General features: G+C 46.3%; 1 protein-coding gene across 1 annotated transcript in view; it reads right to left on the bottom strand.

Annotated features, from left to right (window-relative positions):
* The window catches only part of ULK1 (unc-51 like autophagy activating kinase 1), a 113,484-nt gene continuing 99,811 nt past the window's right edge, over window positions 1-13,673 (bottom strand). Inside the window, exons 24-28 of the mRNA XM_081893270.1 lie at window positions 10,528-10,706; window positions 10,274-10,392; window positions 7,888-8,045; window positions 6,587-6,722; window positions 1-4,619 (exon numbers count right to left, since the gene is read on the bottom strand). Of these exons, the coding sequence (XP_081749396.1) occupies window positions 4,564-4,619; window positions 6,587-6,722; window positions 7,888-8,045; window positions 10,274-10,392; window positions 10,528-10,706 (648 nt within the window). The 3' untranslated portion in view covers window positions 1-4,563. The remainder of the gene's footprint in view (window positions 4,620-6,586; window positions 6,723-7,887; window positions 8,046-10,273; window positions 10,393-10,527; window positions 10,707-13,673) is intronic.

The raw sequence follows: 13,673 nt of genomic DNA on the forward strand, positions 1-13,673 counted from the left end.
AACAATTAAAAATCAGTTTATTTTCTTAAGTCGGCATTGTACAATTTAAAGCAAGAACGAACAAAAAAAAAGTCACACAACATGAAATTTTAAAAAAGAACAACCAACAAAAGTTATCAAGCATAACCATGTGGGGAAAAACCCCCCATACAGCACACTTTCTCACATACACGTTATCAGGGCTGAGGTTCCTTGAAATCTAGTGAGGACGCTACATACGGGACACTGAGACAGTAACAAACCCATGAATGAGAGTGAATAGACTGGATTAGCCACTTCTGCTTGGTTTCCTTGCTCTGTTTCCCAAACCTCTCTTCTATTCCTTAAACAAAGCAATAAATACTAGTTTTCCCGCCGAAAGCAAAACAAAAGCACACAAACACAAACCCACCCACCTGACGTTTCATGCTTGCGTGCAGTTTTAAGATTGAAAAATAATATTAAAATCACCCACATGGTGGCAAAAAGAGATAACTTGCCTCTACTATTTGTAATCCAAGCGCAGTGGCTAAATTTCAAGTATTGAGGAAAATATATCTATATCTATCTATCTATCTATCTATCTATCTATCTATCTATCTATCGAAGTTCTGTAAACCACATAATCTTTTTTGTGTGTGTGATGTGAGGGAGATGGGGAGAGCAACTAGGATGGTTGTGGACAACGTTTGATACATTCAAGTAACTACGTACAGCTGGAAAGTTAAATGCAGAGCTGATAGAGAATAGGTGGCTGTGCTAAACCCCACGGCTTTTGAAAGCTGGCTTCTAAAGAACTGCCTTTCAGAAACAGCTGGGAAGGAAAAGGTAAGTTTCTTTGTGAAGCGAACCTTGGAGCAAAGCTACTGGCTTGAGTACTACTGGGGAGTCCGGAAGAGCAAGAAGTGATGGCTGGGGTGATGGGACCCTCTCCTAGGTCTGTGGGTCCCTGCACAGGAGGGTGAACCCAATGGAATTAAGCTTGGCAGCCCCCACAAGGGCCTGGGTGCCTGGCACTGACTGGAGGAAAGATGGGAGCAGGCCTGAGCAGGCAAGGACCACAGCAGCTTCTCAAGGATCCTCCATGCTGGCACTGGGCCTGGTTCACAAGCATCTCCAGTGGTGTGAACCAATTTCTTTCTCTTAAGGCTGCCATGCTGTTATGGTTCCGCTTGTCTGTTTCGCTCTCACCTGGGTCCAGTGGACCTTTTTCTACAGAACCAACTCCAAGGCTCTCAGAGATCTCGTCGCAAGGGATGTAAGAGGGTCGGCTGATTAGGGATTTAGTGTTTAGTCAAGCAGCTAGATGAACAGCTTGAAAACTTCTTGATCGACTGGGAAAAAGCACCCTCAAATTCACTGGGCAACATGAGTTATTATTATTAAAAAAAGTTCTTCTAAAAATTTGAAGAGCATGCATTTTCTAAGATGGTGCTGATTGCAACACACACACATGTACAACTGGCATCCTATTTATATGGAAACAGATGCAAACTCAGTTGAATGGTTTAAAACTCAATTTATCAAGCAACAGCTTGGGACGACTTGAAATGCCCAGCATTAGCAGCCTATGTTTTTGCGAGGAAAAGCAGAATTATCAGGCAGTGGGGAAACATGAGAACCTGGGAAAGGATACAAATGATAGAAGTAGGAACGAAGGAAGAAAGAAACACATCGTGGGGGTGATTTGAGTCTTTGCTTTTATCTACTGGTTCTGTTCCCCCATTCTGTCTCTTGCATTGTTGCAGGCACTCGTCGTGACCAGTTTTGTTAATATTTTGCTTGGCAGGCAGGTGTCAGAATGAATGGAGCCCGAGAGGGGTGTGTGTGTGTGTGTGTGTGTGCACATGCATATTTGCATGCTAGGGTGATCACTGTGGCATTGCCAAAAAGATAAAATGCACTGCCAACCGTACCGAACCCAATAGGGCAATAGAGGACATAACATTTGCATGGGGTAATATACATGCAAATCTAGAAATGATTAATTTAACTAGAAATACAATGCGGGTCTCACAATAACAGGGAAGATGGTGTCCAAGTGGCCCGTTTGCTGTTGGAGACAACTTGTGAGGCCTCTGATCTCCCTTTTGCCCCTTGCAGTCCTTGCAAAGGAGGACGGGGGGGGGGTCATCCTATGTTGAAATGCTTTGCGTAGGATTCCTACTACGTGCATTGCCAAGCTAAGGAAAGACTTGTAGGTGCACAGTAACACCCTAAGGAACTTCAAATCCAACTTGGGGTGTGTGTGTGTGGAATACTACAGGGTGAATCGTACCAGCATAGAACCCCTTTCACAAGCAACCAGCAGCTCCATAACTACAAGTGACAAGCCTTTATGAAATTGGTATCATATCAGGAGGACGGAGGATCTTTCCTTTGTGCTAAGCACTGCTGAGTTGCCATAGAAGCGGAAGATAAGAGAAGCCATGCAGAAGGGCTGGGGCAAGCAACAGATTCCATCAAAATGTGCTGATTGAACACATGGAGGGGTGAGTGTGAGAAATGATTCCCCACCCACTGGGTGACACCTATTGCAAGGAGCTTTGAAACAGGGTTTCCAAAGTCAGTACGGCTGTCCCTTACATATTTTCGGGGGGATACACACAAGTGATGAAAAGCAAACCATGTGCGAATAGATATACTTGACCCACTCTTTGAAAAACAAAACCAAACAAAAGCCTGAAATCCAGGTTTTGTTTGCCAAGGATGCTTTCTTGCCCAGCACAGACAAAATACAGCTGCAAACTGGATCAGTTGCATTAAAACCATGCACAAGGGCTGGGGGGCGGGGCGTGAAGGACATCACTCAAAAAAGGTAGCCTATCAGGCATTTGCTTGCAGCCACAACACCCCCAAGCCTAAATGCACACACACAAAGCACAGCCCTACATGAAACACACACACAGTGTGTGCCTCCTCTTTCTCTTTGGCTGCTTAGTCGCTTTAAATCGAAGTGGGGAAGAGAGAGAAAACTTTGAAGAGGTTAACAACAACAGCCAAAAAAAGGGGGGGATTTGTTTTTATAAACAATGGAAGGGGCAGGAATGAAGCATGCACAATATCGAGATCTCATCCTTGAGTTTTCAAAAAACCTGGACCTCCAAACAGCACATCCGTTTTTTAAAAAGGGAAAAGACAAAATGGTACTGAATTTTTTTTCACGCTAGCGCCGCTGGTCATGAAAAGGACATAGACTGCTTGATTGTTAATTTTCTTTTTCTCCTCACAAGCATAAAATACAGTTCAGTTAACACATAGAGTGACATTATATATTATATACCATATACATATTAATATATATCAACGTGGTAATATATATGAATATGTATATACACGCGCACAAAAACACATACACACTTGTAGTGCAATTTCTTTTAAAACAACCACAACAACCACCCAACAGACAAACAACCAACAACGCGTGAGGCAATGGGAGGGCAGGCGAAAGGCAGGGGAACAGCATTCCTAGAAGTTGCGACGTTTTTGGATCACTGCGGGGCTGCCAAGTATCCAAAGCTCAGGTTCATGTTGTCCGTAAAGTGCTCCTTTGATTCACAAAGCTAGTATACGTGTTATGTGTGTATTTCTTATATTGCTTCCCACCCTTCTGGGAGGAGGGATTGCTTATCTGGGCAACAGCCAAGAGCAGCACAGATGCTTTCTCATGCTTAGATGCAGGCCATGGGAGGAGAGGGCTGCAAGCATGCATCTATTGAACGACTTCCCTTTTGGGCGAAGAAAAAACATTTTGGCTGCTTGAGACCAAAGCAAGAGAGTTTGGAGTCCAAGTCCCAGTGCTCCAGTCTGGATAGACAAGCTCTCTTTAGCTCTGCCCATGCCCACGTAGGAAATGAGGAACGGCTTCCCACCCCAAACCACCCTGCTTCTGTCTGTCATGTAGGTGAGGGACTCTGAACTCAAGATTTCCAGCATTGCAGCTGGGAAAAAATAACGTAAGAAGCCACAATTTCTCAGAGCAAGGTGAGCTTCTGGCTTCCATGCCGGCCACATAACCGCTGTTGCTCTTCCCGCACGGCGAGCAATGAGAGGCGTAGTAGGAAGAGTGCTCCCAAGTGATTGGCTATCAGCAGACGAGGGCTTGGATTGCAGAACTGGCCAACAGGGACATTCCCCCTTCTGGATAAATCTCTTTCATTCCAAGAGCAGAAATGTCTGGATCATTCACTGCCAGCAGTGGACCTCAGTGCTCCAGGCAAGGCCAGCTCAGCAGCAACTTTGCTCTCTGAAAACAGGCATGAAAGGAGGGCTTGATCCTCCTTCTTTTTTACCCAGCTGTTTCACACCAGATGGTGAGTTGGGGCAAGGGGAACAAGCCTTCTGGATCAGCCACCATCTTTCCCCGGTTTGTATTGTGGCCACACAAACACACACACAAAGATTGTAGCAATTCCATGTCCGACCCAGGGGAAGTTCTCCTCGAAGGACGCCAAAACAGGGAAACTGCCATGGACATCCGATAAATTCGTTGCTGACGGGCTTGCTCATACAGTGCTTTACCATCTTGGTAGCAGGTGCTTAGAGACGGAAAATGATCACCTGCAGAGTTTAGGGCTATTTTCCTCATGCACAGATGCCGGATAGTAGAGCTGACAGCCGGCGTTCAATACACATTTTACCTGGAAAGAGAAAGGAAATGGGGAAAATGAGATTTTAGGGGGTCAGCTGTCCTTGCAGCAACACCAATATCGTCCTTGTTCAAACACAACACTAAACCATGGTTTGGCACAGCTGTCTCAATCTCTATGCCCCCCAGACATGGTTGGAATCCTCTCCCCATCTACCTTGACCATTAGCCATGTTTGCTGGAAGTAACGGGAGCTGGAAGTAGAACATCAGGAGGGTACCACACTGAGGAAGACTGGTTTGAGCATCATCTGCAAGAGCTTTTGGGAGTCTGAGCAAAAGTTTGGACTTCAGCACTCTCAGTTTCACTTTCCCCAATTACTGGTTTGCCGTGATGTGCAAACCAAGACTTGTAGTCTAAGGTAAACTCTAGTTTGCTGAATTAGACAGCTTTGTAACCCATAGCTTGAAGGTGGCTTCTTTTGCAATTGCATGCATTTGGAATCATGAAATCCTGGTTCATATCTAATGATAAAGCCAGGAATCAAGACAAGTGAATCAAAAGATTGCTTTATTCCTTGCCTCAGTTGCACAGATGTTGGGGGTGGGGAGTTTAGCATTATTGGTGAACCAGGCACGCATATGGATGGATGGATATATAATCCACACTTTTATAAACATACTTCAAGACAGAGTAAAAGGTAAAGGTAAATGATCCCTGGATTGTTAAGTCCATTCAAAGGCGACTATGGGGTATGTTGCTCATATCACTTTCAGGCTGAGAGAGCTAGCGTTTGCCCGCAGGCATCTTTCCGGGTCATGTGACCAGCATGACTAAACCGCTTCTGGTGCAACAGGACACAGTGACGGAAACCAGAGCACACGGAAACGCCGTTTACCTTCCTGCTGCAGCAGTACCTATTTATCTATTTGTGCTGGAATGCTTTCGAACTGCTAGGTTGGCAGAAGCTGGGGTAGAGCAATGGCAGCTCACCCCATCATGGGGATTCGAACCGCCAACCTTAATATTGACAAGCCCAAAAGGCTCAGTGGTTTAGACAACACCACCCGTGTCCAACATCAATACATCGAGTACAACACACAATAAAACCAGCATAAAACCACCAACAGGTACTGATTACTGATTGGCTAAAAACAGATGTTCTAATGAAAGGAGGGATTGGTTCCTGCTGAATCACTGCTGGCAGCGAGTTTCACGGGGCACAATCTGCCACGTTAAAGGCTTGGTCTCTAGTGACAGCCAACAAAACCTCAGGGATGTGGGGAACCATTAGAAGTGCTCCATCAGATGATCTCAGTGATTGAGGTAGAACATAAGAAATCAATCCCTAAGGTGTGTGAAGTTGATTAGAATAAAGTAGAAACTGAAATGTAACAACCAAGACTGCACTCCTATAACCCTGTCCTGGGGTGAAGTCCAAGGGGCCTTCTGAGCAGGCAGGTAGAGGACTGCACTGTAAAGGTGTTACAAGGTTATGAAATTTCCTTGCATTACACTATCCTGAACTCTGATGTGCCTCCAGTTGGGGAATTACAGATTCTCCTTCATTGGTGGCCAGCTGCTGGGGTTTTTTAATGTTGGACTAGATGCGCCTTGGGATCCCTTCCCAACAATTCTACAGTTCATTTGATTTTCTACTGTCCTGCTCTTTTATTGTTCCTCCCATTTGCTCTGCCTATGATCCACTCACTCCACCTGCATTCTCATTTAAGCTAGGAGGATTTAACGTGGAATTGTTTGCTGTGCCTTTTAGTTTTTCAGCTCCTCAGAGTCTCCCCTCTGTTAAAGATGCACTTGCACAAGCACTGCTTTTATATTTTATTTTATAAAAAAAACCATATGCAGGAAAAGAAGCAAGGTGATTTCTGAGCAGTGCTTTACCAATTAGCGTCAGGGAACGCCCCACAAAAAGAATACGGATGGCACAGCCATATCGTACCATCGCATCTATACTTTTTTACTTAAAAAAAAGGGAAAAAAGCATTTCCCGACCCTTACATTTATTAATGTTCTCAATGTCGCCTTGCTCAGTGATGATGTTCAAGAGCCCCTCCATGAGCAGCAGTGCCTTGTGGTACCGTTGTGCACAATCTTCTCTGTGATGAAACATCTCATCCAGCGCTGCTGCCTGAACCTGGAGAGAGAATGCTTCATGCGATTACTCTGCCAGCAAATATAATGCTTGAGCAACTCTGCCTCAACAGACTGGATTTGCACATAAGCAAAGATTCACACACACACACACACACACACACACACCTCACATTGCTCGGCTGCTGAAAAGCGTAGAATGCATTTTCACACTGCCCTCTTAATAAGCCCACATCTCTCTGCTGTGGCTTTCAGACTCCAGTTCTCTGCCAGCGGGGATGGGCAAAAAGGGCTGATTCTGCTGCACTCCTGCAGGAAGATCCTGTGCACTGACGCATCATGGGGAGCATCACCTGAGTATTTCAAACTAGGAACGTGCCTCTCATGTGGATGTTGCCCAAGGAGAGCATCGTCAAAAGGTCTAGGCAGAAAGCAGGAGACTGACAACGGTGCGGAGGTCCTTCTTGTTTTGGCCATAGGGGGAGAAAATGCAGGACGTTCAGAAGAGGCACCCAGAAAGGATGCTTAAAAATATGCTGAAGACAGCAGAGGGATGAGAGTAGGGAGACACGGCTTGGTACAGTTGAGCACCTGCCAAAGCCCAGAGGCTGGTAAAAGTCCCTGAAGAGCATTTTCACTCAGAGCACCCAGGGAGGTTTTCCGTCTAGTTCTGCTTCCAATGTCTCTGGGGTACTCTGTGCAAAGAGAACTCTGTGGTTTGAGGGAGTGCAAAAATCCCAAAGATACGCCAGAGGGATGCAAAGTGACCATCTGATGCTGCCTTATATCTCATCAGGTCACTGGTACATCTAGGCTAGTTCCAGATCTACTGTGTCCATTCCAAGGTTTCCCCAAGTTACTGGAGACCCTTTTATCCCTGTGGGTACCCAGGATTGATCTGTCTAAATGCATTCTACCACCATGAATACACACAGCCCACAAAAGGTGCAAGGAATGCATTCCCAGAGAACTGTGGGGTTCTCTTTCGGTTTGCACGGCCCTTGCTGCTACTGCTACTTAAGGTGCATATGTGTTAAAACTCTTATTAGGGCCCCTTTGTATCCTGCAAAGAGGTGAGGGGAAATGGTGCTTGCCAGGGGGTTGGGCTAAGCCCTAGCCCATCCCTAGGGCTCAGCAAATGCCACCATACTAACCCCCAAATCCTGCACACATGCAATCCAGTATACATGAGAAGCATTTCTCCCTACCATCTGCACGGCATGGCTGAAGATGAGCTTCTCGGCGGTGATGCTGTTGATGCGATCCATGAGCTTCTGCTTGTCCAATAACCACCTCTGCAACCTCATGTTCAGGCAATGGCAGGAGGAAACACTGGATTTATACAGATCGTTGAGCTTCCTCACAACTAGGAGAAGGAGAAGAAGAAGAAGGGGTGGATAACACTACTTTACAGGACGGCCTCTGCTTCTGGCCACTCCTTATCCACATCAACAGTCTCTCGCCACAGTGTTTGCAAAGGGTGACCAACACCAACATTGTCAACTGACTGCCCATCATTTGCCCAACATTTGATGGAGGTTTGGGGAACTGGCTTATTGGGGGAATGGCTTCCAATTGGCGCATCCGAAGGACTCCCAGGTGCCTGAGCCTATCTGAGCACTGAGATCCTCAGAGGCCCTTCTCTGAGTGACCTCACTGTCCCAGGTACAGCATGTGACATCTGGGGAGAGGGCTACTTCATTGATGATGATGATACCCTATTTATGAGATGCCTTCCATAAAGAGGGTGGTCCATCAGGTGTCTCCTCTCTTAAATTTTAGGCACCTTTCAACTTGCCTGAGATGATGATGAGATGATCAACAGCAGATGTTCATTTTATTTGCTGTGGTTTATTATCTGAAACCTTACCTCTGCTGTAGCTGCTAAAAACGCTACTAATAAAAATAAAAATACTGCTAAGCTCCCCCCCACCACTTGAGGTTTCTTAACACAAGCTTTTCTTGTGTGCAGATTTGGAAGCATAACTTAAAACTGAGAATGGGGCTGTGCAATCTTGAAATATCATCAACAACATCATCATTTTATTTGTATGCACAAACAGAATCTTCTTCCACGGCAGAACCCAGAGAGTTGCAGCAAGGAATAAGCCTTTTCAGCCATAAACTCTTCCAAGATTTGTCCCCCTGCCCACTCCCAACAGCCAGTCAGCATTCTGTGGCCAGAATTCTTTGCTTGCCCTATCCTCATTGGGCCAACTCAGGGTTACTGCTGAAGGCTGCCCTCCACAAAGACTTCTGATACGTATGCAAAGCACTGAGTTCCCCAAGCTCACCAATACCCCTAGTCTTGTGCCCTAGATGGTGCTGTAATACGATGCTTACGTATATGTAAACATCATTCCTTTCTGTGGACTCTGCTTTTGCCTCCAGTACCCGCAGAGGATCCCGTGCCAAGGAACAAAATGATTCAGCCTGCTGAGTGACTGTGTGTTATTTAACAGCAGAGGCACAACATGTAATTATTAAGTTGCACCCACATCAATTATCGTTAAGCCCTTGCACATAGCTAAGAGCTGAAACATTCAGATCAGGCGACGTGTTTTCCAGACGGGCAACTGGAATACATGTGGAGACCCGTAGCACCGATCACATTTTACAGAGTGCAAAACAGTGCTGTCCCTAATTTGAGAGAGAGATAGAGGAAGATAAAAACAAGTACGCACAGGACAGATTGATCTTGTATGCTTGGCTAACTCAATTTTCACTTCACCCTGGAATGTAATAGCAGGAGGGCCAGGGGAGAAAGAAGCAGGACCTCTCTGAGTATTGCCTGAATACTGCTCAAACTGGCAGTGCCTCTCTGGAGTCTCAGGCAAGGGTCCCTCATCCTCTGCAACTGGATCCTTTTAATTTCAGGGGCTGAGGACCTTCGGCACGCAAAGCCTGGACCACCTAAACACCACCTCTTGTCACACTGTGGTCGGCATCGCCACCTGTCTGTGGCCAAGCAAACTGCAGCATGACAACACACTTGTGTTTTATTATATGTAACAAATGCATCAGTTCTGATGGCACAAGGGTTGACGGTGATGAACACGTTCTCTCAGTATAAACAAACCACTTTCTCTCTCTTGGTGTCTGTCTGTTTTATGCCTTATTTTGTTTTGGCAAATTGTCATTTTGTATTTGTATGATGGCTCAGGGTTTCAAAAGCCGGAAGTGGCCACGGCCTCTTGGGACCTCTGAGAGGGGGCGGGGCAGGGGCTGGACATGGATCAATGCCACCACTGGAAGCAGGGATTATTTTTCTGAGCAGGTATTGCTTGCGGCAAAGGTGAGAGAAAGGGACAATTCTATCAGCATCACAGTAGATGCTAAAAATATGGGGGCATAGCAAGCTAACAGAAGTGTGATTAAAGAATGAAAACATAAGATGTGTATACTAAGTCTGTGAAAGTGCATAAATAATTTTTTTTTAAAAGAGAAGTGGGTTGCAGCCTATGGTAGTCTTAATCAGAGTCGACTCATAGCTATTACTAATTATAGTGGGTCCAACCTAAGTAGGACTACCATGGGATACAACCCACCATCAGGAATCCCCCTGTGTGTGTGCATTTGAAGAAGAGTGCTTACTTTGTTTGACGGTGGAGGAGAGGCACAACTTGCCTGCCCGGATCTGGTCTATGGCCATCTGCAGGCCTGCGGACAGCAACTCTGCTACTTTCAAGTACAGCACCAACTGTTCTGCATAGCTGAAAAAAGGAAGCACCAGCAGATTAATGGAGCTGCCACCCACACAGCTGCAGGGGAAGATGCACAAAGCTGCTTTGAGCCCAAGCCAGGCCATCACAGTTCTCTCGGGGACCTCCCCAAACATCACCCTTTACCTCCATTCTTTGCTGAGCAGGCTGATCTGGTCAGCCACAACGCTTTCCTGAAGCTGGTACTCGGAGGCCACCGAGCTGCTCATCTCGCTGGTGTTCCCTTTGACGGCCGCTATCTCCATCACGTAGTGGACAAAGGCCAGGGTGAAGCGCAGGCTGCGAAGGATGTCCGTGTGCTCTTGCTGTGAGCAGGGAGACAAAGGGAGACGAGGTTTCATTAGCAAGCCAGTGTGGTGTAGTGGTTAAGAGCGGTAGTCTCCTAATCTGGGGAACCGGGTTCGCGTCTCCGCTCCTCCACATGCAGCTGCTGGGTGGCCTTGGGCCAGTCACACTTCTCTGAAGTCTCTCAGCCTCACTCACCTCACATAGTGTTTGTTGTGGGGGAGGAAGGGAAAGGAGAATGCTAGCCGCTTTGAGACTCCTGAAGGGGAGTGAAAGGCGGGATATCAATTCCAAACTCTTCTTCTAGAATGCAGAAAGCAGCAGATTCACGGAAAGACCAACACCTTGTCCTTGGCTGTGAGCTTTACACTATGGGTGGGCAACCTTTCCCCTGTCGAGGGCTGCATGCCCTTGGGAGTCATTGGGGAGGGGGGCTCCAGCAGGCCTCCTGTCCCTCCGCCTCCACCTGGCATCAGGCTGCCTCACTGGGACAGCAGGGAAGCGGGCCTCCTTCCATCAGCAGCGTTGAAAGACATGCTCCATCAGGTACTTCCTCTGCCCCTGAACTGTTCCTATGCCAGATGGTCATTATTTAATAATCCGCTTTCCCGCGCCTCTTCCCTGCCTGTGCATTTCCCTTTGTGTGTAGTTCTGTTGGTTTGTTTTTTGAAGATCGCACTCCTGAGAGCAGCGACTGTCCTGCTTTAACTGATATTAAGCCACCCTGGGAGCCTTTTTGGCTGAAGAGAGGGATACAAATGCTCTAAAAAACAACAACGCTGTATGGCTTTTATCCAAGCCAGTTGCTCTCTCACTCAAGAGCCCAATACAGTCCACAGGCTTCTTTTAATAAACTGGTTTGCATTTAAGATGCCAGAAACACATTTGTTGTTTCTGCTGCTTCGTAGGGTTATTGGCAGTGCACTTTTTCTAGAAAAATAGGTGCCGGTACTCATGACGTTGTTATGGTAAGTGTCACACTTTTTAACAAACAAAAAAGAGGTGCCAGTACTGCATAACCCCCTAAAAAGAGCACTGGTTATTGGGAAGATAAGTCTGGGGGAAGGGGGAGAGAGTTAGGAATGCCCCTCTGAGCTCCGAGAAGGAATGGCTGTGGGGATAAGGCCTATGCCAACACTCTCCCAGGCCACGGTTAAGAAAAGTGGAAGGAAGGGGCAGGATGGGTGGAAAACATGGACACACACTCCCAGGGCTCCCAACGCAGCACTGCAGGTGAAACTCGAAAAAATTAGAATATCGTGGAAAAGTTCATTTATTTCAGTACGCCATAATCATCACAATTATAACAAATAAAGGCTTGGCATATCTCGCTTTGCATGTCATGAGTCTATCTCATATATTAGTTTCACCTTTTAAGTTGAATTACTGAAATAAGTGAACTTTTTCACGATATTCTAATTTTTCGCGTTTCATCTGTAGTTCAAGGGGAGCCACAGGTGAGGAACATTCCCATGGCTCCCACTGTGGTTCTCATTCAGAGGGAGCCGGTGCCAAATCAGCAGCCACCTTTACGGGCCTGCCCACTCACAGAATTAATGACTTCAAAAATTAAAAAGCTGGGATTGAGACTTGTGCAGAGCCTGTGTTTGCACAGCTCTATAGAAACTGCTGAGGGTCTATAAATAGAGATGAAACAGTGACCTACTTTCCTTCCACTGCCCCCTCCCCCCTCTTCTCCCTCCCATCACTTTCATCTAGGTGCACATTTGCCAGAGGCTTTCGTTCAATTCACATACAAAAGGAGTGGGTGGGAGGGCTTGATGTCTTTGAGCTCAACAGCAACCTGAACCGAGTGAGTTTTTCAAATTTTTTAAAAAGGGTTGGAATCCCATATCTCCGCGCACCGACACAGCCAACCGCGTGGGTTTTGTTTTCATCTGTCTCCCTAGCCCAACTCCTTTGCACACTCAGGAGATAGCAGCTTGGAACATGGAGAACCACCTCTTCGGCCAGGATCGCTGGTTATTTTTAAACACGTGTGCAGCTTTGCAGACAATGCGAAAGAGCAGATCTGACTCAAGAACTGGAAATGGTAAGAATGCAATGCCCTGGTCGCCTGGGGGTGGGAATCAGGCTGCTGTGACTCAAAAGAGCACGACATTCAGTCTCCTTCAGAAAGCAGCGGCGCGATCCAAATATCAGGTGTAATTCAAGCTTTCACTACTGACGAGACAGCATTCTGACAACACTCCACTAACATTTCACTAGGTATTTATTACCTAGCAACGGTCTCAACTTTTACGGTTCAGAGCTTTCAATTCTACTCCCCTTTCCAGATTCGCAGGCTTCCTCTAAAGACATTTTCTTCTTCCTGTATACAGATGGAAAACTGAGGCTGGCTTTATCCCTCAGCGAGCTCCTGGCTGAGTCGAGAGGCTTCCCGTAGCCAAACAACAACAACCCTCCGCTCCATTCATGGGAACACAAGCCCCAATGTGATGCTGCCTTTCCTTCACTGTCCATAGCAACCAAATGAGCCAAGGGAGAGCCTTCTAATAATACAAGAGGGAAGTTTTTAAAAGGCCTCTTTTGCTTGGAAAAGGAAGCAGCTGGGAGGCAAGTGGCAGCAGCATATATCACAAAGATGAATGGAAGGAAAGAAACCGCCAATACATAGTATTCAGTGATAATTAACACTGCAGCTCTACACACACACACACACACACACCGTATTAATCCCCAGATGTGGTGCCTAAACGACTTTTGGAACTCCCTCCCACTTGACCTTATTTAACATTTCTAAGCTACAAGTCCCTGGAAGCACAAGTCAATTAATAATAATAATAAAATTGTTAACGAACAAATTGGAAGCCATAAAACGATGCCCTAAATGACAGTGTGCCATAGCAGATCAAATACTGGACTACAACCATGGAGATCTTGGTTCAAATCCCCATTTGGACACAAAGCTCTTTTAAGTGGCAAATAACTCCCCTAGCCTAACCTACTTCACAGGGTTGTAAAGA

Source organism: Podarcis melisellensis (assembly GCF_964234715.1).
Source record: "Podarcis melisellensis genome assembly, chromosome: 16".
Classification (NCBI taxonomy): Eukaryota; Metazoa; Chordata; class Lepidosauria; order Squamata; family Lacertidae; genus Podarcis; species Podarcis melisellensis.